Source organism: Chaetura pelagica, unplaced genomic scaffold (genome assembly GCF_000747805.2).
Source record: "Chaetura pelagica isolate M959 unplaced genomic scaffold, ChaPel_1.0 scaffold3, whole genome shotgun sequence".
NCBI classification, from domain to species: Eukaryota; Metazoa; Chordata; class Aves; order Apodiformes; family Apodidae; genus Chaetura; species Chaetura pelagica.
In genome coordinates, this window is record NW_009952974.1 from 887,234 (window position 1) to 912,257 (window position 25,024).

Genomic DNA, 25,024 nt, shown 5'->3' on the forward strand with positions numbered 1-25,024 from the left:
CTCTTTCCCCCACTAAAATCCAAGATAATCTGAAAAACAGAGATGTGGGAAGAAACAATTATGCCTTTCCCTATACAGATCACTCTTCTGAGATCAGGGACTGAAGGAAAGAGACTTTCCACCCCAACAAACTGGAGTAGCATCACCAGCTTTGCACACTAATCCATTAAATGATCTACTCTTTCTCACACAGAGTGGTCAGAAAACTCAGGTGTCAGTGTGACCCCTTTTTCACTGATACCATTATTTTTCTCACCAGCCTCGTTAAATCCTTATTCTGCTTCCTTCTTTCCCAGCCCAGCTTGCCATCACACCCACCAGCCACAGGCTCTCTCTGGCTGCAGCACTGGGTAGGAGACCCCCTAAATGTACAAGCTGTCATTGAGCAGCACTGAAAGTCCTCTCCCTCTTGCCCAAAGTCTGGTGCTATCCCAGCTGATGCACCAGGGACAATGTGACTCAGCAGGCAAGATGCTCATCCTGCTAACACACACCTTGTGAGACCTATGTTCCCTCTTCAGCTGGAAGAGACCCAGCTGTTTCTCAGTGGGCTCTGTTATAAGGACCCACCACTGCCACCAAAGCCCTGCTGTTAAATGGTCATCTGCCTGTGTAGCAAGATGTTTGTAGAGCATCTTAAAAAAATATTTTCCTCCTCTCCTCCAGAGCTGTGTACCAGACACAAGCATCCTGCGGGTAGGATCCAGTCTGGGGCCCTGAACAGGATCCATTCTCATATCATCAGTCCAAAATAAGTGTCATGAACCCCTGTTTTCCTTGTAATCCCTTTCGTGATGGAGGTTGGTTAAAATTACTGCAATAACTAGCTTTTGTTACTCTTTGAATTACACTGTGACTTTGATGTTACAAGAAAAATGCTGAGTGAGGAGTCGTAAGATCAAGATTTCATAAAAATGTTGCAAGGGCCAAACTGAAGTTTGAAATAATTCCATCAAAGTTAACAGGCTGACACCAGGAATACACTTGTCACAGTGCACTTAATGAATACTGGCTAGGTCATTAAGTTGCTTTCCATCCATGTGGATTTCCCTCTTAATTTGAAATTTAATACCTTAGAGCTCAATTACAGGGTAACAGAGATAGGAATAAAAGTCATAGCTTTCCTGTAATTAGCCACGTGGGACAGTTCAAACAGAGCTTCATTCCTAGGTCTTTCTTCTTCCTTCCTAGGAACATTAGTCAGAATAAAAGACATCCCATAAATTCTCGAGTACAGTAACAGAGACTGCAGACAAGTTCCTTTTACTCAGTCATCTGTAAATCACTTGCAAAAGGTGAATCCCAGAAACCTATTTGCCTTTTTGGGTAATTGCAAACATTGTCAAGTTATGGGAAAGGAAGGACAGGCTTTGAGCTGTAGTCAAGTCATTAAAAGAATCAAATGTGTATCCTCCAAAGGAACATGGCCAGGAGGCAAATGGAAGGCTGGGATACCAGTCCTTAAAGTCTCTGCAATTCTACTAATCAACAAGAGAAACCTGTAAAGATATTTAATTACAAAAGGTAAGAAGCATCCTCTTATTGCAGGACAATTTTTCCTTTTGCAACATTTTATGTTAATTCAGTATCTGTTTTCAAAGGAATAGTGTAAAAAAGTGAGGAGGAGACAGAGTACATGTTCAGCTGTGAACTTTGGTTTTGCATTTCCAGTGGCTTTCAGGTAAGCTGTTTAAAAAGCCTCATTTTTCTGTTTGATGAGGACTTGCATCGATGCTCTACAAAATGTTCTGGTGATTCCACCAAATCTTTCAAGCCATCACCTGTTCGGGTATTGGCTGACATATTACTTTCTTTACCCTTCATTTTAAGGATGGTAGGTAGCTTCTGTGAGCCTCATGATCTACATTTATAGTCCACCATAAATTATAATAGGACCTAATAGTAATTTGCCATTTCCCACATAAGCAGATGTAACTGTGTATTAATACTTGACAAAACTCTGCATGTTTCTATCATATCTGGCAAATTCCATCATTGGAAATGTTAAGTTTTGAGCATAGATGCCTTCTCTTCTTGAAATTACAGTGCTTGTAAAAACAAAGAATTATGTGTCTTGGCAATTTCATGTAAAATTCAGCTATTAACTTTCTCTTCTGCAACTTTGTGTTTACATACTTGAAATACATCAACATCAACATCAACCATTTGATGTTGATATACAAGGTAACAGCCTTCATTCTGGGTTGCAAATAAAGGCCAGAAATGTTCGTAGCCTGGACCAAGGAATTTTTGCCTAAAGCTACTGACAGTAGAGAAGGACACAAATCTGAATAATCTGAAACCATTAATAATGGTAATCCTTCCAACATCTCCTGCCATCAGCAGGCTCCTCCAGTGGCTACTGCATTTCCCCTTTAAACTTACCCCTCTGTCTTGATTCTCAGCATCTGTTCATTCAGTTTAAACAATGTCCTGTTTTCCTAATAGAGGGAGAGCTGATTAGACACAGGACCTATTTGCTGTCCTCTGGCCAAAATTGTGGCCTGGGTGGTTATTTTTATTATTTCTAGAAGCACTTCTGGAGATCTCATTAATGCTGTGGTTCTTTGATACCGCTTTGGTATGTGCAGGAAGAACACTGAGGCCAAAGAGATGTGAGGAAATAAAGGCTGTGAATACATGGCTGGAGCCAGTCAGCCCCAGACTCACTCTGCACCTGTTTGGAGATGATGGGGCAAGAGCCAGCTCCAACCTGGAAGAAGTTGCAGTGTGTTATGTGAGAGAAGCTGCCCCACAGGCAGGCAAAGTGCCTGGGTGCTGTGCTGGTACAGCCTGGTGGCTTCCAGGCATCAGTCAGCTCCGGTCCAGCAGCTACAGCCTGTGCCTGTTGTGCCACACCCGTGGTGCAACTGTGCTCTGAAGCTCATGCAATCGTGCAGGAAGCAGAGCCCCTAAGTGCCTTGGCAGCCCTCAGTCCCTCAACCACCCTGTCGTCATCCCCCTCCGGATTTCCTGCCTCCCTTTCCACAGCCTACTCCTGCAATTTTTTTGGTTTTCCCTTATTTGAGGAGAAACTTTTCAACTGAGAGCACTCAAATAAGGTTTGAGTGGCATCTCACAGCATCCTTCAGCAGAGGACCCAAGCCCAACTGCTGGACCATGCACCCAGCAGACATGTCTCTGGCTTCCTATGAGTCATGTCAGCCAGTGACTACTCTTATGCAGACCAGACTCATTTTCAGCTCTACCCTTCTATTTATTCAGCAGATTTAATTTGCATGTAAGCCACTGCCATGCTTCTCAGAGGACAGCTGAGGACCAGGACAGGCTCCTCTGGCAGCACAAGCAGGATGTGAGGCAAGGAGGAGAGTCAACAGTAGGTCTAAGAAGCACGTGAGGAGTTTGGAGTTTGCACTGCAGGCAGAGCTGACAGCCAGCACTGGCCTCCCCTCCTCTCTCCTGTCAAGCAGGGCAAGGAAAGCACCTAACCAAATGAGACCTGCTGAAGGGATCAAATCTGAGAGGAAAAGCTCAACTCTCCTCCCCTGGGTTTGGATCAGACAGCTCTTCAGGGAAACTGACTGTAGAGCCCGGCCCTACAGTGCTGCTGTGTCCTGGGGAAGTGTCCCACTCCCAGCCTCCACTGTTGGAGTGCAGGAAGGGATTAAGGATGGACTACAGCCTGGCTTCAATGCTTTTTCTCAAAACAAACATCACCACCAAGCTTAACTTGCTCAAACAAGAACGGATCAAATTCTATTTGCCTTAATGCAGAGGGAATTTTTCTTTTTTTTTAAAAAGCCAGCTCAGTTTGGAGGCTTGAAGTAGGGAGTGGGATGACAGGAGCCTTTCCTCCCTTGCCCTTTCTTGCACTGTGTGTGGGCAAAAGCAGGGGCACAACCCAAAGGAGACCTGCTGTGGCCATGCTGAACTGAACCGGTTCTGGATTATCCATCTGGAGGGCATCCTAGGCCTGTCTGCATGGATACTATATGTGGGACACACATTGCTTGGAACAGAACATCCACTAAATAGGCCACAGACACCACAGAGACAAACACCACTCATTTCAGGGGAAGCCCAAGCTCTCAGGATAGTACCTGGGATGGGTATTTTTGTTGCACGCTTTACAACTCTAAAGGATTCTTTCCCCACTGAGCTGTGCCATTACACACCATGTCTCCAGTTCACAAGTCAGCAGAGTATACCAGTACTCACTGGTTGCTTGTTTACAATAATAGACAGGCAGCAGGGATAAATGAAAAGACCACGCATTAGTGTGCACTGTGGCACTCAGAAAATAATAGAACCAGAATTTGGGGCAGCCTGGGTGTATACACAACATGACTTTCCCTCCCTCTGGGTTTTCTGGCCACCACCAGTCCCTTTGTTGTATAAAGGTCTTTTTCACCCAGAATCTCCAGACAAGAACGACTGCCACACAGCGAAAGACGCACATGTACAGACATTGATTCATGGAAATGGAGTCAGGCAAGTGCTGTGTCACTTCACAGAGGTCTGGGAACAAAACTCACTAAGGACTGAACAGTCTTGTACCCACACCGACCGCAAGAGCAGCCCAAGCAGCTTTGCACTTACACGATACAAGAGGGGAAATCTGAAGCAGTCTTAAACCTGCTGGACTGTTGCCTACCTTTTCCTGAAGGGAAGAAGCAATCCATCTCCACACTGCTGCGGGAGTGGGAAATGCAGAGAGCGCTGCTGGGGACCAGACCCTCCTGCGGGGGACTCCGCTCTGTGGTCCGGACCAAACACCAGCCTGGCCTTTCGCTGGGCCTCTCCAGCAGCTCCACCGTCTGCCCCACCTGAATGCTCAGCTCACTGCTGTGGCCTGCTGTGAAGTCCTGGAGCACCACGGTTAGTTCACACCCTCCAGACAACTGCCCAGGTTCAACAGAACGAAAAAAAAAAGAAGAGGAAGAGAAGTCAGACAGGGCAGGATGAAGGCAATCATCTTTGCATCATATTTACACTGGCAAAGACAGGACTTGTATTCCTTAGAAGCCAAGTTAATAATTTCTTTTGTCAAAGTTCAATGTGTTGTAACCCTGGTTTCCTTTACTTCTTATTGATTGTGCTGAGCTGAAGTGAGAAATCAAAGCTACCCACCCACTAACCCTTTGAATGCTAGCTGTGGGTGAATTTTCTAGCTGTGGGTTTCCAGCAGAAAACCTGTGGTTTTTCTTGCTTTAGTTTCTGGGGTGACATTCTAGACAGGTAATAGCCCAAGGCTGCCTTGGCACTGTGCCATCATGGCAGGACAAATTCCAGGTCATCCCTCTACAGCACAGCCCAGACACATTCCCACAAGCCACCAGTGCAGTGAGGAAACAGCTAATTTTATTTTTTTTGCAAGACAAGAAACATGCCCTCATCTTCCCAAATGCACTCTAGGGACCTCTTGGGAGACTAGGGAATCCTGACCAGGCAGATCAGAAAAGCTCCTCCCATGCTCTCTGATGGAAAGCAGAGGTGTAAATATATAAACGTAGAGTGATTGATTATATGCTGACTTCCAGGATTTGTATCTAAGAATAAATGTATCTTCTTACTTCCGTACTGAGCACTGGCAACCTGCTGCTTTGCTTCAGCTTCACACCCTGGGACTCTTGATGAGCAATAATGGTCTCTGTTTAATGACAGTCTCTATATAACCAGAGACCAGATATATAGGTTCTTGTGTATACAGCAGAACAAAACAGAAAAAGTGACTGCACAGGCAGTAGAGCCAATGAAGCTTGTTTTGTTACAGATTTGGATCTCAGAGATTAATTCTTGGTGTCCAAAGAGGTGTGAGTAGACGTCTAAATTTTACTGGTGTGAGGAATCTTTCTTAATGCTCCTCTGCAGTGTGGGATTCTTGCTGTCTGCCTGTCATGAGGGGCCCTCTTTTGGGTCTTTCTCCTCTACCTGCTGCCTCCCTCCCTGAAGTGTGCAGGAATCTTTGAGGTCCTTCTTGCAGCATCAAATTTGACAGAAATTAGCCCTCTGATTCAAAAGTTATTAAGATGAATGTAGTAAACAACCTAATTTAAAAGAGTGTAATACCTCAAAGTTCCCTATTTCTGATGATATGAAGCTAAACCCAAGAAAAATGTTTGTAAAAGAACAACTTCTAAATCCAACTGAATTGGGAGAAATTTCGTAAGATGTTGAGCATCTCTGTGAAATCAGGGAGAGCTGGGATCTACTTATCAGTTTGAATGTGGGAGCCCTAGAGGAGAGCTCACTCATCTCTACAGACCTGATTCTCCAGCTGGTACAATCTTAAAATCCCTTATCTTGGCCCAAGCAGCCCTGAACACACACTCCCATGGGAACAGACTGCCTCCCCACTCAGTGGCACAGTGGTTTGTGTGTCTAGTGCAGGTGTGAAAGCAATGCCATTCACAGAGGTGATATTTACAATTACAGAAAGGGGTCAGTGGACAAGGACTGGTTCTCACCTGTCCTGTGTCTCTGCCGTAGACGAAATGCTAGATTTGGGGAAGAAGAAGGAAATATTTCTCTGAAAGATTATTTGTAAATAAATAGAAAAACACCAAACAAGACAAACCATGGCAGCTGTTTGAGGCCATTCAGTCAGAGAGCTCGCATTCATCCTGGCAGAAAGAGCTCAGTGAGTTGAAGAAAGTGCACGAGAGATCAGTTTAGCACCCAGCTATGCAGGTTACCAGCAAACCCACCATTCATCATGCTGGCATAACCTCTCCAAAACTGGAGTATGAACATTCCCAGGTATGGTAAGAATAAGATATTGCTGTAACATTTACTCAGATTTCTTTGCTATGGACTAATTTAGCAGCAGAAAATCTTTCTGATCCAAAGTGGTATCTGATCTTGTATGGTATGAGATATTTAAGACACAAGAAAAAACCTGATTACTTCTTGCTAAATACACTCACAAATCTTACCAAGTGTGATGATTTCCCCCTAATTCTTTCACTACTCCTTGCCAAGTTAATTTTCTTTCTCCCACACGAGGCTATCTACGATAGTTTATCTTAAAATAATCAAATCTCTCCTTTCAGGGGAAAACGTGAGCCGTCTGCTGTATCTACTCTTCCAGGGAGAAATGTAAAGCATCTACATGCCCTGCACTCGAGTACCACTAGGTGTCCGTGTTTGCCATCACACAGCAAGCTAATTTGCTGTAAAGGATTAACTCTGAGTTGTCTTCAAAGTACTTTTCCAAGTACGATGTGTCGTGTCAAGGCATGGAGGAGCTGGTTCACACAGGATCCCAAGATTTCCCAACGATACGAGCAGAGGATGCTCCAGAATATATATATTTTTAAATTCTTTAGATGGTTTGATTTTTATTGCTTATGCCAGAAAAGTGAAACAGGCCTGAAACACCCCAGGGAACAAGGCTTGTTGAAGATAGCACCTGGGAAATTTGGGACTAATAAGGTGCCTTCTGGGGAGCACCAGCCTGGGAAGTCCTGCCCTAAGCAGTTCCTGGCTCCACCTGCTGCCCTCCACACAGCAGCCGAAGGAGCAGCAGACCTGCTATCAGGCTATTGCAGGGCTTTGTCAATCCCTCCTCAAATACCTAAACATCTGTGGTACAGATGCTTCAAGTAGGGCAACACCTGTAAACATTATCCAAGGGGAGGCAGGTGTGCTCTGTGACCCTCAGGTACCATCTAGCCTCAAGGTCCTGTTTTCTCTGATTCATTAAAAATAGCTATTCACTATACTGTGAACTGGTAGTAATAATTTTCACTAGGAGCTGCTTGGCACCTGGTGTGATCCAGCTCTTCCTTAGCAGGGGAGATATTCTCCCCCCTACAGACTTTGGATGTGTGAGTGGGGGAGCTAACCTCCCTCGGCTCCCTGGATCACTTGCTCCTCCAACATCCTCTGGATAGAAACATGGACCAGGGCTCCCCAATGTTCCAACCACTGAAGGAACTGGTGCTAAAATACTACATTTTCAGGGAAGGACCCCCTCTTTGGCAGGAGGAATCAAGCAGGTTCCTTTTTTGAGGTGCAAGTGGTAGGTGCAAGCAGTTAGCTCAGGTAGGGGCCCACAGATCATTTTTAGGTGCTGGCCACAAAGAACAGAGAAGCAGCTCCTTCCTTTTGCCAAGACCTTCCAGGTGCTTTCCATGCCTGTTCTGTGTCTTACATACCACCACACCACAAAGAACAGTTTCTTACCAAATTATCCCACAGCAAAGCAATGTCTCTAGAAAGCTTATATTGTACAAATACGTATACAAATTGTAAGCCACCGAGGAATCATGCAAATACATCTGACACCCAATGACAGAAATCCTTTCATCTATGCAGTGATCCCTCAAGCTATTAGTTACTTAATTTGTTTTTAGAGAGTAATTTTCCAATCTCAGTGAAGTGTTTCTTTCTACCTTGGAGCATGTAAATTGGAGTTCAGATGGGCTGTTGCTTTCTCACAAGTATTGCATTTGGTTTGGAAAGAGAAAGAAAATAGACAATGCCCTTAAGGTTGAACTTATTATTTTAACACCTAACATTCACTTTTATTATTCCTGTGATAAAACCCACCTTTAAAGCTACTGACTGGATATATTTAAAACCCAGGCAGCAGTCTAAACTGTGTATGGTACAAGATTGGTGAGAGACATTCAAATAAAAAATAGCAATGGAACATGTCTTTGCAGAGAACAAGGCTTAACTGAAAGATCTGACACACAGACAACAAATGAATTGCACAGAAAGCTTAAAAAGCTTATAGCTTTAAAATCAGGAAGAAAAGGAAATGGCAGAAGCAAATAGCAAAATGCAATGAGGAAGCAAGGGGTTCCCAAGCAGTCCAGAGCAAACGAGCTGTATGTCCTGAAAGCAGCTAGCAGGAGCCCCAGCCTGTCTCCACGCTGCCTGACACCAGCAAACCATCTCCCACCCTCTGCATTCACTTGTACCTGGGCTAGAAAACATCAGTGTGCATTCAGTGCTTTAGTCTTTTCATCATGATGTTCTAAACAAGATCAAACCTGAGCTAGAATTGAGCCTTTCCCTATGTCACCAGTGCAGGTTGTATCAGGGTAAGTGATCACATACCAGTTGCCCCAGCAAATGCAGCACCATTTCAATTGGCTGTTTCTGCAAGGGTGCAAAATATTGGTGTGCTTGGTCTTCTGTCCTGTGCACAATGCCATAATTAAGGTTTTACTCCTTTTTGTAATGAAGGTCTTAAGTTTATTAGAGGCTTGTAAACCACAATGTGGTCTGTGAAATGTGAGGGCACATAATGGAGATGACCTGGCTACCTGTTCTTACACTTACGGGAGACCTTGTGAGCTGGACCACACTGTGAGGGTTCTGATGATGCTGTCTCCTCTCAGCCAGCCCTGGGGCAGATGCTGAATACCTCTAAGTGCTTCCTGTGGCTCAGTGCTGTATTTGAATCCCTGGGCTGGATGCTGAGGAATGACTACAGCTCAGGACATCTCATTGCCAGTCACTGCCATTCCCTGCCAAGTGAAGTACACATATCAGTTATACCTGGGCTTCCCCATTTCTGAATCATAGAATCATAGAATCTTAGGGGCTGGAAGGGACCTCGAGAGATCATCTAGTCCAACCCCCCTGCCAGAGCAGGGTCACCTAGAGTACATCACACAGGAACTCATTCAGGTGGGTTTTGAATGTCTCCAGTGAGGGAGACTCCACAACCTCCCTGGGCAGTCTGTTCCAGTGCTCTGTCACTCTCACAGTAAAAAATTTTTTTCGGATATTCACCTTGAACTTCCTATGCTCCAATTTACACCCATTACCCCTTGTCCTATCACTGGTCATCACCGAGAAAAGCCTAACTCCGTCCCCCTGACACTCACCCCTTACATATTTGTAAACATTAATGAGGTCACCCCTCAGTCTCCTTTTCTCCAAGCTAAAGAGACCCAGCTCCCTCAGCCTTTCCTCATAAGGGAGATGTTCCACTCCCCTAATCATCTTCGTAGCTCTGCGCTGGACTCTCTCGAGCAGTTCCCTGTCCTTTTTGAACTGAGGGGCCCAGAACTGGACACAATACTCCAGATGTGGCCTCACCAATGCAGAATAGAGGGGGAGGAGAACCTCTCTTGACCTACTAATCACACCCTTTCTAATGCACCCCAGGATGCCATTGGCCTTCTTGGCCACAAGGGCACATTGCTGGCTCATGGTCATCCTCCTGTCTACCAGGACCCCCAGGTCTCTTTCACCTACACTACTCTCCAGCAGTTCAGCCCCCAACCTGTACTGGGACATGGTGTTGTTCTTCCCCAAATGTAAAACTCTGCACTTCCCCTTGTTGAATTTCATCATGTTTCTCCCCGCCCAACTCTCCAACCTATCTAAGTCTCTCTGAATGGCAGCACAGCCTTCTGGTGTGTCAGCCACTCCTCCCAGCTTAGTGTCATCAGCAAACTTGCTGAGGGTACATTCTATACCCTCATCCAGGTCGTTGATGAAGATGTTGAACAACACCGGTCCCAGTACCGACCCCTGTGGGACTCCACTAGTCACACACCTCCAACCAGATTCTGCCCCATTGACTACAACTCTCTGACTCCTTCCTTTCAACCAGTTCCTAATCCACCTCACTTCCTGATCACCAAACCCATACCTGATCAACTTTTCTACAAGGATGCTGTGGGAGACGGTGTCAAATGCTTTACTGAAATCAAGATAAACCACATCTACCGCTCTACCATCATCTATCCACCTAGTAATTTCCTCATAGAAGGCTATGAGGTTAGTCAAACATGATTTACCCTTGATAAAACCATGTTGACTGCTCTTGATGACCCCCATGTCCTTGATGTGCCTGGAGATAGTCACAAGAACAAGTTGTTCCATCACCTTTCCAGGGATGGAGGTGAGGCTGACCGGTCTATAGTTACCCGGGTCCTCCTTCTTGCCCTTCTTGTAGACTGGAGTGACATTTGCTATCCTCCAGTCCTCAGGCACCTCACCTGTTGCCCATGACTTACTGAAGATGATGGAGAGTGGCCTAGCAATGACCTCCGCCAGCTCCCTCAGCACCCTTGGGTGCATTCCATCTGGACCCATTGATTTATGGATGTCCAGATTACTCAACTGATCCCTAACCCAATCCTCATCTACCATGTCAAACTCTTCCTCTATCTTGACTTCTTCTGGGGCTATATGAATCTGGGGCTCATAGGGAGACCCTGCAGGAGTGAAGACAGAGGCAAAGAAGGCATTCAGCACCTCTGCCTTCTTTATATCCTCTGTCACCAGGGCTCCCACCTCATTCCTCAATGGGCCAATATTGCCTCTACTGCTAGTTTTGCTAGCTATGTATTTGAAAAAGCCCTTTCTATTATCCTTAACCTGACTTGCAAGGTTAAGTTCCAAGGAGGCCTTAGCTTTCCTAATTGCCTCCCTACATCCTCTGACAACAGTCCTATATTCCTCCCACGTGACCAGCCCCTCCTTCCATGATCTGTAGATTTTCCTTTTCCACTTAAGTTTGCCCAGTAGTTCCTTCTTTAACCATGCAGGTCTCCTAGCACCCTTACTAGATTTCCTAACCATTGGGACACTCTGATCCTGTGCTTGCAAGAAGTGGTCCTTGAATGTTGACCAGCTATCTTGAGCTCCTTTATTTTCTAGCACCCTGTCCCATGGGATTTCCCTTAATAGATGATTGAGGAGACCAAAGTTTGCCCTGTGGAAGTCCAGGGTTCTGGTCCTGCTGGGTATTTTGTTCCTTCCACACAGGATCCTGAACTCCACCATCTCATGATCACTGCAGCCAAGGCTGCCATTGACCACCACTGCTTCAACAAGGCCCTCCTTGCTGGTTAGTACAAGATCCAGCAGCGCTCCTCTTCTAGTCGGCTTGTCCACCATTTGCATTAAGAAGTTATCATCAATGCACTGGAGGAACCTCCTAGACTGTGAAAGGCTGGCTGTGTGTGAATGTATCTGTGGTTTGGTCAGACCCTGCTCACAACTGAGTAGTACCAGAGAACAGGAGAATAAATGTCAGAGCATGACACCTCTCTCTTACCTTTGCATCAAATGCTTTTGAATATCACAGTAAGCTCAAGCTGCCACACATTTGCCAAAGCCTAAAGATTGTCATTTGTCTGACTTAAGGGCTCATGACTGCCAAAGATGCTCTGTCAGTGTATAACACATGAGTATCCTCTTATGCAATATTAATCTAGTTAAAAATAGATTATCATGTAAAGAACCATGCCCAGCCCAACTCACTATATGAAATCATCCAGCGTATCTGTTATTAAAATTGCTGTATCATTTGTTCATAATTATCTCCTTTTCCATTTTCTGTTCCTAAAACAGTTCAGTATCTTTTTCAATCACAAAAGCATATTCAGAAGCAGCATATGCAGAGCACAGCACCTGCAGATGTAGGTAAAATCTAGTGCATTTCATGCAGGTAAATTGTTTACTCTGCAGTACAAATCTCACGCAAACATCTGATTTTCAGTCAAAGAATCAGTAACAGTGAAGGGTCAGAGGAGCTGCTCAGAGCTTTCAAGTATTTTGAAATATGCCAACACCGTTGTAGAAATCCACACTAGCTGGTTATTTACATGTATTCAATAGGACACAGAGCTTTGCTAGTTTAAACAAAGCATTCTGTGTGGTGCAGCACTCTGTCCTAATATAAATTGCTAGTTTTCTGTTGCTCTTAGGCTTTCTGCCCATCTGGTTTTGGATGACAGCCAGTTTCAGATGGAAGCATTTAGTCACCATGAACAGCCTATTTCAAGAGTGTGAGAGAGGCAGTGGGAGCAAGAATGGTATTTGCATTCTTATCAAGAGATTAAAAAAAATGAGTAAGATTCTGTCTGCACTGAAATAGATCCAGGAGCTGTCATTCTAGCTGGGGCACAGGCACAAGAAATCTTAAACCCTGCTGAGTTCTCTGTGAAAACGCCTGTAATTTTGTAAAGATTTTCTTTGTATTGGGAGGTTAGAAAGAGAGATCACATTCAGAAGAAGCCTTTGAGGAATTTCAGTAGTAGAGAATTGCTTTAGTTATCTTACTTTGGAACAGGCTCTTTTTGGAGTGAGAATACTCACCCACTTTCCTCCCTCTACAGCCTCTACAGCCCTAAAGGATGCTGAGAGCTCTGGAAATTCTGGTGAATGCTTCGTTGTATCAGTACAGGGTTGCTTTTACAGAGGGGATGGACTGTCTTTCAGGACCTATGAGCTCCTATGAGATAACCTATTACCATCAGCAGAATTGCTCTGGATTGAAGTTCAGAACTGGAAACTTGGTGGAGAATACCTGACTCATCTCTGAGTCATTCTTGGTCCTCAGGTCCCTCTACCTGCCTTCCATTAAGATGGTGTTAGTGCTTCCCACCCTTTCTGTTCTGTCTAACCAAATGAAGAGGAACACTGTCTGAGCTTCACCAGGAGGTCTCTTGATATTTAAGCAATTAGTTAAATACATAGCTGGGATCATGGTGACAGGCTTGTAGCCCAAATATACCAGCTTGGCTCCTCCCAGCAAGGAGATAGGAACAGAGGCATCTGGATGTGCATCATTCTTTAAATCAGGACACAGTAAGTTATTCCACAGCAGGAAGAGACAGAGATAGCACATGGGACATATAAAGATGCTAATGGAAAGGAAATCTGGTGTTAAAGTCTCAAATAGCTCATACCTTTCCGGTCCAGCATCTCTTGCTGGATTCCCTACTAGACAACCATATCCTGATTGTGCTGGATTTTGGATTCCAGCATATGCTGACATCTGCAGAACAGCTGGAATGAAGCTGTCTGAATTATTTCTGGAGCCTTTTTTCCCAGAAAGTTGACCCAACTATAAAAAATACTTTTTAAGCTAAGGATGACCAGACTCACTTTGTTTCACCCAACAAATGGAACCAGAGCAGCCATATGTCTTTGAACCTATAAGATTGAAGGTCTTCTCATGGTATTTGGCTCAGAGAGCTGGTACCCAAATTCTATTCCTTTCTCTTCCCTGGAAAAGCACAAAATGAAGCAGATATATACCCTGTGCTTCCTCAATGACACAGAAGCTCCAAACTCCTTTGCTACCAGTGTTGCAGAAGGTGAGAAGGCAGATGGCTGAAACCCTCTAAGGTAATCCCCCACCTGCCATATTTCACAGCCACAAGATGTTTTAAACTCACCCAGGGTTAATAAAAGCACATGGATAGACTGAAATCAGGGAGTACTGACTAGTTGTTTTCTTTCATATGTCCAGCACAGTTTGAGCAAAGAAGACAGCCTTGACCCAAGAGGTCAAGGGTTTCAGTCAACAGATGATTTGTCAGACATCAATTCCCAAGGCATTGCTAGCAAGTACACAAAATCTGATCATGTATTCTGGCCAGGAACTTTGTGAAACATTCCCAGGTACAAACAGCACAGGCAAAGTCTGCACAGTAAAAAGCCTACACAGCTGATAGTTTAAAATAGAAACCCAGATGTCTGTGTCACATACCTGGTACCACTGGAAAAGGAGAATTCCTGTCCAACAGAACCTTTAGAAAGATAAGGGCAAAGCATGGGCACTGTGCACATCCATCTTTATCTAACCAGGGTGTTCAGCTCTGGCCAGAGTTTTTAGAGGGGAGGAATGAAATAATGTTCCAGCAGCCTTGTTTCCCCTCAGTGTTCCCAACTGAGTATTGCCCCTGCAATTTGCCTGTCAGCAGAGAACCTACAGCTTCCCTGATATCAACATCAGGGAATGATTAGGACCTACAGGCCTCTGATGAGTCACCTCTGTTTTTAAATCACACTGAAATGAAGTTACCTGAAGATCTAGAAAAAAACTGCTCCTAACAATCAGAGGAGAGAGCTCAGACTGACGTCCTCTTGAGAAGGAAACAAATTATATTCAGAGGAAAAGCACAATAATAACACCCTAGGGATGGTTTAGAACAAAGGAAAAAAAATCTCTGTTTGTTCACTTGATTAAATTTGCTCAATACACACATCCACAAATTATTTTTCCTTTGTAGTCTCGATATTTATTTCAGCCAGGTATGTTGCTGTCTGCACAGCTACACTTCTAATGGAGATATGAAAAGTGATGTAATTTCAAACAATACCTGCAACAGATCTCCCTCCTCTTGTCAAATAAAAGCTAGACATTTCCAAGACAAGCAGATGTAGATTGCTTCAAAGCTACACTTTCTTGTTACAGTCCTGCTGTGAGAAGTGAGTGTGAGAAGGCAGAAAAGGGGTAAGTGCTCTCCTCTTCCCCTCTGCTAGCATGCAGGGATCAGGATTTACAGGCTAAGTACCACTGTGTTTTAGAGACATATAAGCCTGATGACATTAGACAGATACCCTCTTCAGTGGACAGCCATGCCCAGCTCCCAGCACCACTGTGTGATCTGCCCTCCTGTGTCTCAACCCATCCCAGCTCCTGTGCTGTCCCTTCCCTGCAGAATCTCTGCTGATCTTCCTTGACCTTCCTCAGGTGCTCTGGGCTCTCCTAAAACACACATACATGCCCCTTTGCAACGAAGGCTGGATATCTGAAGGCAGTGTGGATGGGGAGCCTGGCATACAGAAATGCAAAAGCCTGCACTGATGCTTGGTAGCATCACAGGAACCACCACACTCCTCCTTCAGACATATTAGCTCCTCAAAATGGGTAACGATCTGAGCGGCGAAACCAAAATAATGATGAAGGACTTAAAGCATCCCCTGATGTTTTTTTTTTCCAAATTGTTGAAATCACAGAACAGATGTTTTACATAAAACTGGCTTTATTTTTAATTGGAGGAGATTATTCAAACTATGTCTAAGCCATATGGTCCTGTATGCCTGACTCCCCTCTGCCACTGCCGGAGAGGCTCGCTTGGCATCCTTCTCCTTTTCCAAGTCGTTTCCTTTTTACAGATTTAATAGCTGCTATTTTTCTTTTTTATTGTTGGTCCCCAGGTCCCGCTACAATAAATCAGGCTCTTAGGCCCAAAATTAACTCAAAGGTAGATTTGGATTAAGTTGCCCTTAAAGATTTTCAGTAGTAGGTTGGCCTAATAGATCATACAGGGATATGAAGATTTGAGAGGACAGAAAACACATCAGGAGGAAAGATGGCAATGAGTGGTGTTCAGCTCCAAGCTGCTGAAGGAAGACCTGGCCCTGGCTGGCACATTTACCTGCCCCCTTTTCCCCCACAGAGTGGGAATTTCCAAAGGGATTTATTACCTACTGGAGAAACCAGGACGACACAACTATTGGATGACGCTGGGAGGAGACAGGCCTGAAGCTGAACGGCTGTGTGATGGCTGAGGGCATCACAGAGCCAGTGTGAGGGCTGGGCACACTGGCCTTCTAGTGTCTGCTTCTGTCACACCCAACACAGCCCAGGAATATTCAGCAATTGGGAGCAATAATCCTTCTGGCAAATGTTAATCACACTTTAGGAGACTGGGGCTGCAAGGCAGGCTCTGGACCCTGTTTGGGTGAGGTGGTTGCAGTTAATCTGGAAGCAGTTGGAGGCAGCCAGACAACCCCACAGACTCTTCTCCCTTTCTGCCAAGCTTTCTTCAATGCCTATCGGTTGCTTGTCATGTTAAAGTCTCATCTAGATGCTATGCTGCAGCTTAGTGAATGGCCATGTGAATTAAGCACCATGTGAAAACACACCAGTGCTGCTACAAACAGGCTGCATGGATCAGTTCCATGTGAAGCAATGCTGACTCTGAGCAGGAGAGTTTGCACAACTCCATGCCCTCAGCCTGTGTTTGGCACCGTAATAAAGGGATCTTGAGGGACCTGACTGCTTTTGTTTGAGTCCTCCCTATTGCCTCATCCACTGCAGCCACTGAGCCTTTTTAGCATCAATGCATCATTTTCAGCCATCCCCGAGCCCTAACAGATAAATCCTGGGGCTTTCATTCTCCTCTCCATAATACTGCTATTTACTTGAGGTGACCTCATTTGGCAAGTGATGTAACAGGGTGCACGATCGAGCCTGGCACATCTAAGCAGATGTTTACAGTGAACACAGAAACAGCATTATGAAATGAAAATAATGCCTAAAACTTGAGCAGCACAAGAGATTACAATGGTCTTTCTGCAGATCAGCTTACCTAAAATAGTGCTGAAAGGGCTTTGGATGCAGTCGTACGCTTCCCGTTTTGTATTCCCGCTTGAACTACTGTGATGTGACTCCCAAAGGAACCAGCAGCTGAAGGTTTTGAATTTTATCATTCTTGGCTGCTCTGTTTGATAGAGTTGACTGGAGAATGCCCAAAGGACACTCCTCCCATAAAATTGTTCTCCTTTAACTACAATAACCAAAAATGGCTGCACATTTTCTTTGGTGTTTTGTTTTAGTTTCTAACAAGGTAATAAATTCTATTTCAAACAAGAATATAAATCCAAAGCGCATGATACTTAATCTGACTTCCTTTATTTCAAGTGAAAGGAAATGCTCACTGACTTTGCCATTTACATTGGCTGTCATGTCCCATTATCAGGGAGGGCTAAATATGGATCAATGCAGTCCAGCACAAACAAGTAAAAGATTGAGCAGAGCTCCTAAGATCTTGCTATGTTCATTTATCACAGGATGAGCAGAATATTAAGGTCTATTAATAAGCACATTCCCAGCTCCTGCTTAATTTCTTTCACCAAAGACACTTCAGATGAAATATTCTGTCCTGCGCAATCACTGTTCATGCAAGTAGTTCCTGGATGAATATGTTTATTTCTATTCTTTCTAGACTCAGTTTGATCAATACAGAGGCCTCAGTTTTCAAAGACAGATGTCTATGTTTACCGTCAACACTCATGCATGTGTTCTTTTGCTCCCCAAAACCACATTTCTCTTTTGCACACAACACATGCAGAGGAAGGGGATGTAAACAGAGCTTAATCCTCAGGGTATTTGCCAAAGTGAAATGCAACAGTGTCCAGCATAAACAAAATATTTTGGTAGCAGAGTGTAAGGTTTTCAGCATAAGATCCAAGTACACTTAAAGTTTGACATCACCATAGGCAGTGAGTTTCTAAAGCTGTGTGGAGGATGTGTTCAGGGCAGCTCCATTAGAGAGCTACTGCTGGGGATTTCTGAGGCAAAGAGCAGGGACTGAGCCTGAAGTCAGCAAAGTTCAGTGTGAATTGAACATTTACTTCCTTTGGGTTTCTTCTGAAAATCCTGGGCTAATCTGTATCTATCCTTAATTGGCAGATATAAAGGTATGTGCTCAGGGGAACTGTATTTGGGGTTTTGCTAGTTACTGGGAAATAAAGCTAAACTGTGTCAAAAATCCTTCTGCAGAAAGACAGAGAACTGACAGAGTTTGACAGTGGATCTCATTTGCTTTTGTTGAAGCTGGACCAGTAAAGGTTTTAGTGGCAATCTAGCTGCAGACAACAGGGACAACCTGAGCCTGTGCATGGAGTGGAGCCATGGGAAGAGCACAGGGCTGTGGCAGAATTGGGGCTGCAGAGATGGAGGACAGATGACAAAACGAGGGCCTGGGAGTGGACAAAGGAAGATGGTGAACACCAGCAGTGGTAACTAAGGGGCTGATAAACAGCTCTCGGTCCTGATCAGCACTCATAATGAAACTGAGCAATTCCCAAACAAAACCTTCATTCACTTTGAGATATGTTTCCCAAACTGCATATTGGGGAACCCTAGAATGAAGAAAGAAATCCTTAACCTTGGCTGAATATCTCCTTTTCCAGTTGTATTCCCTTAATTAATTTAATTTCACTAATTCATTAATTCTTCATCTATGCTGTAGGATTTTTGGCATAAGCATCTGTTTCCTTTCCTAAAACATGAGCACATTTTGGACAAGAATGATAATGATAAATAATAAGTAAGCAATTTCCTCTCTCCCAGGCAACACAGTAGCAGAGCTGTCTGTTCAAACCTCATTAACCCCTGCCCAATCTGAAGAAAAAACTGCTGAAATGCTCTGTTTGCCAGAAAGAGTCCTAAGTGGAGGGAAAATGTGCTTGAACTAAAAGAGAATGAACTCAGCTTTCACTGCATGAAAAGGGATTTTACTGTCTCATCACCACAAATAACACTGTAATTATGAACTAGTGGCTCTTTCAGTGATACATTTCTGCAAGAAAATTATGAAAACACAATGCAAAACATCTTTCTTTCCTTCTAAGGGTTTGCATGTCTGGCTTTAGCAAGTAGCCCTATTAAGAGCATGTATATAACATTTCACAGCCTGTACTGTTTCTTCTGTTCCTTCTGACTTCCCTTTTCTGTCGCTCCAGCAAAAAGGGACTCTTTATCACACTGCTCTGTATTGTACCATAACTAATGTCTTGACTGATCCAAGGTGCAGATAAATTAATTCACCTCTACTCTACATCAAGGGTATTTTCATTCGCAAGATGCAGCACTGAGGCATGGTAAAAAATGCAAAGAGAGTCTCAGAAGTACAGCAAAAACCAGGAACTTGAGGAAACAGTGTTAGGGGCAGGCCCATTCTTGGTTGACAGAGGTTTTTGGGCACCTCTCTACCTCTGCCCAGCTGCAGCAGCAAGCCAGCTCCTCCCCTCCTGTGCTGAGAAGCTATTTGGCTCCCGAGGGACAGCCTGCCCCAGTGCCCTGCACCTGCTGAGGCAGCCGGGCTGCTCCCCACAGAGGGCAGAGGCAGTGGGGGACAGTTGGGAAGCCCGTGTCCTGAGAGCTGGGCTGTGGCTTTTGGGGATGGGGAGCAGGAGGTGTGGAGCTCCTCTGAGACAGGCCCCTTCCCTGGCACTGCAGGTAACCTGCTTTCAATGCCTCATGTTGGATGGGGTAAACATCTATTAATTGGCTGAATCCTAAAAGTTTTTTAAAACCCCTGGAGTGTGCTGTTTCAGAAAGTGCACAGTGCCCTGTCAGCTGGCACCCTATGACTTGCCATCCACTTTCCAGCTCAATGGGCTTTAAAGAAAAGGAGATGACTGGGAAAAAAAGTCAGGATAATGTATGTTGCAAAATTTTTTCTCCTTTTCAAAGAAATCCCTGAATTACAGGATTTGAAGAGACAGTTTGGCACTGAAAGCTTGAAAGAAAAGTAGAGATCCAAACAGAAATTTCAGTACCCTAACAAATGTCTCATCCCCTGCCTCTGAATGTAAAGAATTCAATACAAGAGTCCTGCACAGTAGATGGAATTCAGGAGAGCACCCACAAGCATGCACAAGCTCAGTAAAAATCAATAGGACATTTGTAAATTGGGTTATTTTGTAAGCCAGGATTGATGTGAGTACTTGCAATCAGGGCAAAACAAGAAGCAGGCCATAAAAAGGGAGAAAAATGTAAGTATTTAGTGAGACAATTTGATCATGAGATTCTGCAGTATCTGTATGGGATGCTGTTTTATGTCTAGAGAGAGGAATGTGGGTCACTCAAAATCAAAGGTTTGGTTCTGTTCCCGTTTCTATTTCTGCTCCCTGTGCTGCACAAAGGACATGGCAACTTCATTATAGAGACCACAGTCACATCTCACAAATATTGATGATGAAGGCAAAAGGAGCACTTGCAAAAGTGAACTATACATTCTGCCATGTCTCAGTTTTCCTGTCAGGGGTAGTAAGAACTTTGAGTCTTATTTCAAGAATGTTTATAAAGCCTTTTGCTTGACTTCCAGCCATGAAGTCCCCAAATAAAATTAAATTATACTACAGAGACTTTAGATCACACAAAATATGTTCCTGTCAGGCTGAAATCACCAGTAATAAGTTTGAAAAACATGTAAAGGAGTGTACAACTTTTTCCAAACTGAAGCCAAAGATAATTATAGTTCTTTGTAGATATGTCCAGAATATTTAGGCATATTAACCACAATAGCAATAGTACTAATGTAGCTAAACCTTATTCCTTTCATATGAAGGACAGCATCTTCTACAGAAAACAAAATGTTTATCACCCATTTATATATCCTTGAAACTTGGCAGCCCTTGTACATCATACATCTCTATTAAGATGCCATGGGCCATCAGCTGAACACTCATCTCAATTCATTGGCTGTTTGGAAAACTACAATCCCAGACGGTTCTTTCTTGTGAAGATTTCTACAACTTGCTGGCTCCACTACAGACAGTTGGTCTCTATTTGCATAGTAACTCTCACTTACATTGGCTGACTTAATTTTCCTTTCCTGATCATCCTGTATAATTTTATGCCAGTCTTCGTCTCAGTTTTAAATCCACTTTGCAAGCCAATATAATCTGAACCATCATCAATATCATGAGGTTTTCTTCTCCTCTTACAATGTCTATGGTAGGAAATAAGTTTCATGCACATTGTTTAGCAATAACAAGGACACACTTCAATTTCTTAGAATTATTGTGTGTTACCATAGACAAGAAATGCAAGTAATGTAAATTCATGTTTTTGCCATGGTAACAGAAACTGTATCAACCATTGACACAATTCTTTAATTGATTCAATCTTCTGCAAGTACTTAATCTATAATTGTCCTGATAAACATGAGAAGTCCAGCAAAAAGGGGCTGCTTTGCCTGCCAGCACACTTTTCTTGGGAAAAGAAACATTTTAAAGGAACTGTTAAAGTAGTTTTTCATTACTAAAAATGGGAAGGTAGTCACAAGAGAAACACTGAATGAAGCGAGAAAGGGATCTAATCTCATTTTTAAAAAAGAAAATGTAGTAAAGAACAACACTAAACGCAAAAGCATTACAGTAAAAAATTGGCAGGAAAACAGTCATTCCAAAAATGGGCTACAGCTTATTGCTATATATCTACAGCTATAGATGTGGCAGAGGAACTATACGTTCCATATTCCCTTTTTATGGAAGTGTTCCTAAAAAGCTCCTTTGGCAAATGCTAGCAAAATCTTTACTCTCAAGCAAAGCAAACACACTCAAGGAATTTGGCGTTCTTCTCTTGAGAGGCAAGTCTGTTCCCACCACCCTCCAAAAGGATAAATAAGAGGGTCTGCAGAATGGCATCACTTGAGCGAATGCCTCTTAGGTGGATTTCTTTGTGAGTGAAAGCTCCAGCACCACCTGCTTGGAATATGAACCTGCTACCTGCTAGCTCAGGAAAACTGCCCTGAGACTTGAATAACACTTTCTAAACCTTCAGCCGAAGTTGTTTAGAATCAGGGATGGAAAATGTAAAAGCCAACATACCTTCCCCTCTGGCAGTTCAACAGGTGTGTGCTGTATTAACTGACCCTCCCCTCCCTGCCACTGCCACCTTGACGTCATTGTTACTGGGTCGACAAAAGGTTTCCATGACAAACGAGAAAGCTGATCTGTTATCTCCCCTTTGGAGGAAACTGAAATGCCCTCTCTCCCATATTCTGCTAGAACCACCCATCTTGTTTTTGGCACGTAGCACAGAGGGTGCGTTTTGGTGATTGATTTTGATTTCTCTCTGCTCTGGAAAAGAGAAGCCAAGTTGTTTGTTGTTTCTCCCTTAACTTAAAATAAAGGGTGTCACCCTCATCCCACTGTGATCCCACCCACCTTATCCACAGCACAATGTTCTTTGCAGGCATGTTGACTACCCTGCTAAAAAAGAGAACAGATAACACTGAAAGAGGACAAACTTTGAAGCAATGAACAAAAACACTATTAAGACATTTGAGTCTCTTCTTGGCTATAATTTATTACCTCTACTAGCAGTCACGGCCCCTAATAGTTAGCAGATGTTTGAAACTTCTCGTTTTGAACTTTGTCTAAGATTAAAAAGAGATCTCATGGTGTTTAAATAGCAGCTGCAGAATGAAAAAAGGTTTCCTTCCTAATGTGACAGAAATGTTCATCCTAGCCTTAAACAAAGAGGACTGTTTTATATTCTGCAAATCCCAAGGAATCTAAATTTCTGTGCACAGGCACCCATGCATTATAAATTTAACACATGTATCATTTGAAGCAAATGACATGAAATAACTCCAATGGAAAAGTTGCTTCTTAGGGTTTTGCTGTAATTTACTCCAGGCCTACAGCTCCCCACAAGCAGGAGAAGGCTGGAGCAGTTAGGCCATGAACACCAGGTTAGCGAATTCACAGGGCTAAATTTATTTATTATTATCATTGCTGTGTTCACTGCATCAAGGAACAACCTATCAGTGCTCAAGGAGGATCATGTCCTGGATATGGAAACAAAGAATCTTCCAGGAGGAATAAAACAAGATTCACTGCAGCTTTACATCCCCTCCCAGCCTTACCGCCATGCTGGCCCCAGCAGGGATTTTACCCTGTGCAGCAATGCAGATTCTCCCTTCTTTTAAACACTTGGGGCTGATGCTAAATTCAATCACATGGACATGTGAACCCTCTAGGACTACAGATTCCCCTGCCTCTTGTTCGTGCAATGATTAAACTTCAGCAAAAGACTAACTAATTAACAGAAACAGATGGCTAAGCTTCTGATCTGAGGAAGTTAACATATAAACAGCTAATTTAAAAACAGGTTTAGATATCAAAATGAAACATTGTTCCCTCTCAGACTGCACATACTCTTCTTTGCATGGCAGTGTGGACACTTTCTAGGTTTTTCATTAATTCCTCACACTTGCAGGTTTCTTGATGGACACAGAGATCTTATGCAGCCAGCAGCTCCGATATGAACCAGAGTTTGAAAGATGTGCTGTAGTGAACAAAGATGGCCCTAGCTTTGATGCATCTGGTTTGAGTTAATATTTTTATCCCCTTAGAGTACACGAGATTTTTTCCTAAGCTAGGCTTTTCCTAGTACACATGTTTCTTCTGATTTTAGTAACATAAGGTTGTAATATACTGCTCTCAAACAGATGTGATTTTGGAGCCTGTCTGAGGATTATTGCTCACCTTCAGAGGGAGGCAAACTCTAAACCATGGACTATTGTCTTTGGGGAAGACAAAATACCTTTGTTTGACTCCTATTAAGATAATTTTAAATCCTGCTGCACGACAGCTTTTTGCAACTAATGTGGCATGTAACACTAAAGATATTATTACTGAATATGAAAATGGCTAACACTTTTGCAAATATAATCAACACATTTAATTCATTGCCCCAGTGAGGTTCACAACTCTTAAGACCTTCAAGCCAGTGCAGGGCTTAAAAAACATACACTTAACCTCAAGTCAGTGCTAACTCTATTTCTATTGAGCAGAGCAAAGCATATGCTTAACATTAGGGGCATGTGCTTAATGGGCTCAGGAAACAAGTCCTGCTTTACGATTCAGCACCAGCAATTTGCAGCTCTGTATTCATATTCCTTACGACCAGTAACGTGCCTGGGAAATTACAACAGGCCAGCGGCAGGGGATGGAGCCCTGGTCTCATTCACGGGGCTGTTGGGCAGAACCAGCACGGCATCCAGCACCAGCCCAGGACAAGTCAACCCACTCCAGCCCCAACAGCAAGCCCTGGTCAGTGTGCTCAGTTTACAACTACAGAACAAGTGAAGGAAAAGCACCACAGCTAAAACCCGTAGCTATTTAGCATAAATAAACTATACGCGGAAATGATGCCCACAGATATTTTTACTACAGATTCACAGTAACTCCACCACTCCCAGCAGGTGTCAACACATCGCCTGCATACATTTTTTATTTAATTACTAAGATTTTCAGAAATTTGCTCTGCAGTGCTCAGAGCAGAGTCATTAATCTTCAGTAATCTCTTTAAGCAACAATTTCATCTTTGATGAGCCCGGAGCGCCTCTCTGAAGCAATGGCTGCATTGTCTGAGGGGTGGGTTTTATGCAAGGCAGTTGTCATGGCAACCTGATGGGGAGGGGAAAACCCAAACAATAACTGAGCATCAAAGAATTTTAAATGCAGGGAAAATGCAGACTTAGATTCCAGATTAGAGCTATAAGCTGTCCTAACTGCAGATTTTAAAGCTTAGGAAGACTGGATATTATTACAAACTCTCTTGGGGATGGCTGTATTCCAGTAATGCATTATCACTGATCTGTTCCCATTACAATCCATCCATTTCAGTGAAAATGACATGTTTGTGGGGCAGTGGAAAAGCAATCTGAAAAGGAACAATTGCACTTCTCTGCTTTTGGTAGAGAGAAGAGAAGAGAGAGAGGGGAAAAAAGGTTATAAACAAAACTATATTTCAATAGCAAGCCCG

At 43.6% G+C, this 25,024-nt stretch overlaps 1 protein-coding gene across 1 annotated transcript in view; it reads right to left on the reverse strand.

The window, feature by feature from the left end:
• KALRN (kalirin, RhoGEF kinase) overlaps positions 1 to 25,024 on the reverse strand; it is a gene marked incomplete at its 5' end in the record, with an annotated part of 339,046 nt that overhangs the window by 92,175 nt on the left and 221,847 nt on the right. Inside the window, one exon of the mRNA XM_009996218.1 lies at positions 4,616 to 4,862. Coding sequence (XP_009994520.1) covers positions 4,616 to 4,862 — 247 coding nt within the window. The remainder of the gene's footprint in view (positions 1 to 4,615; positions 4,863 to 25,024) is intronic.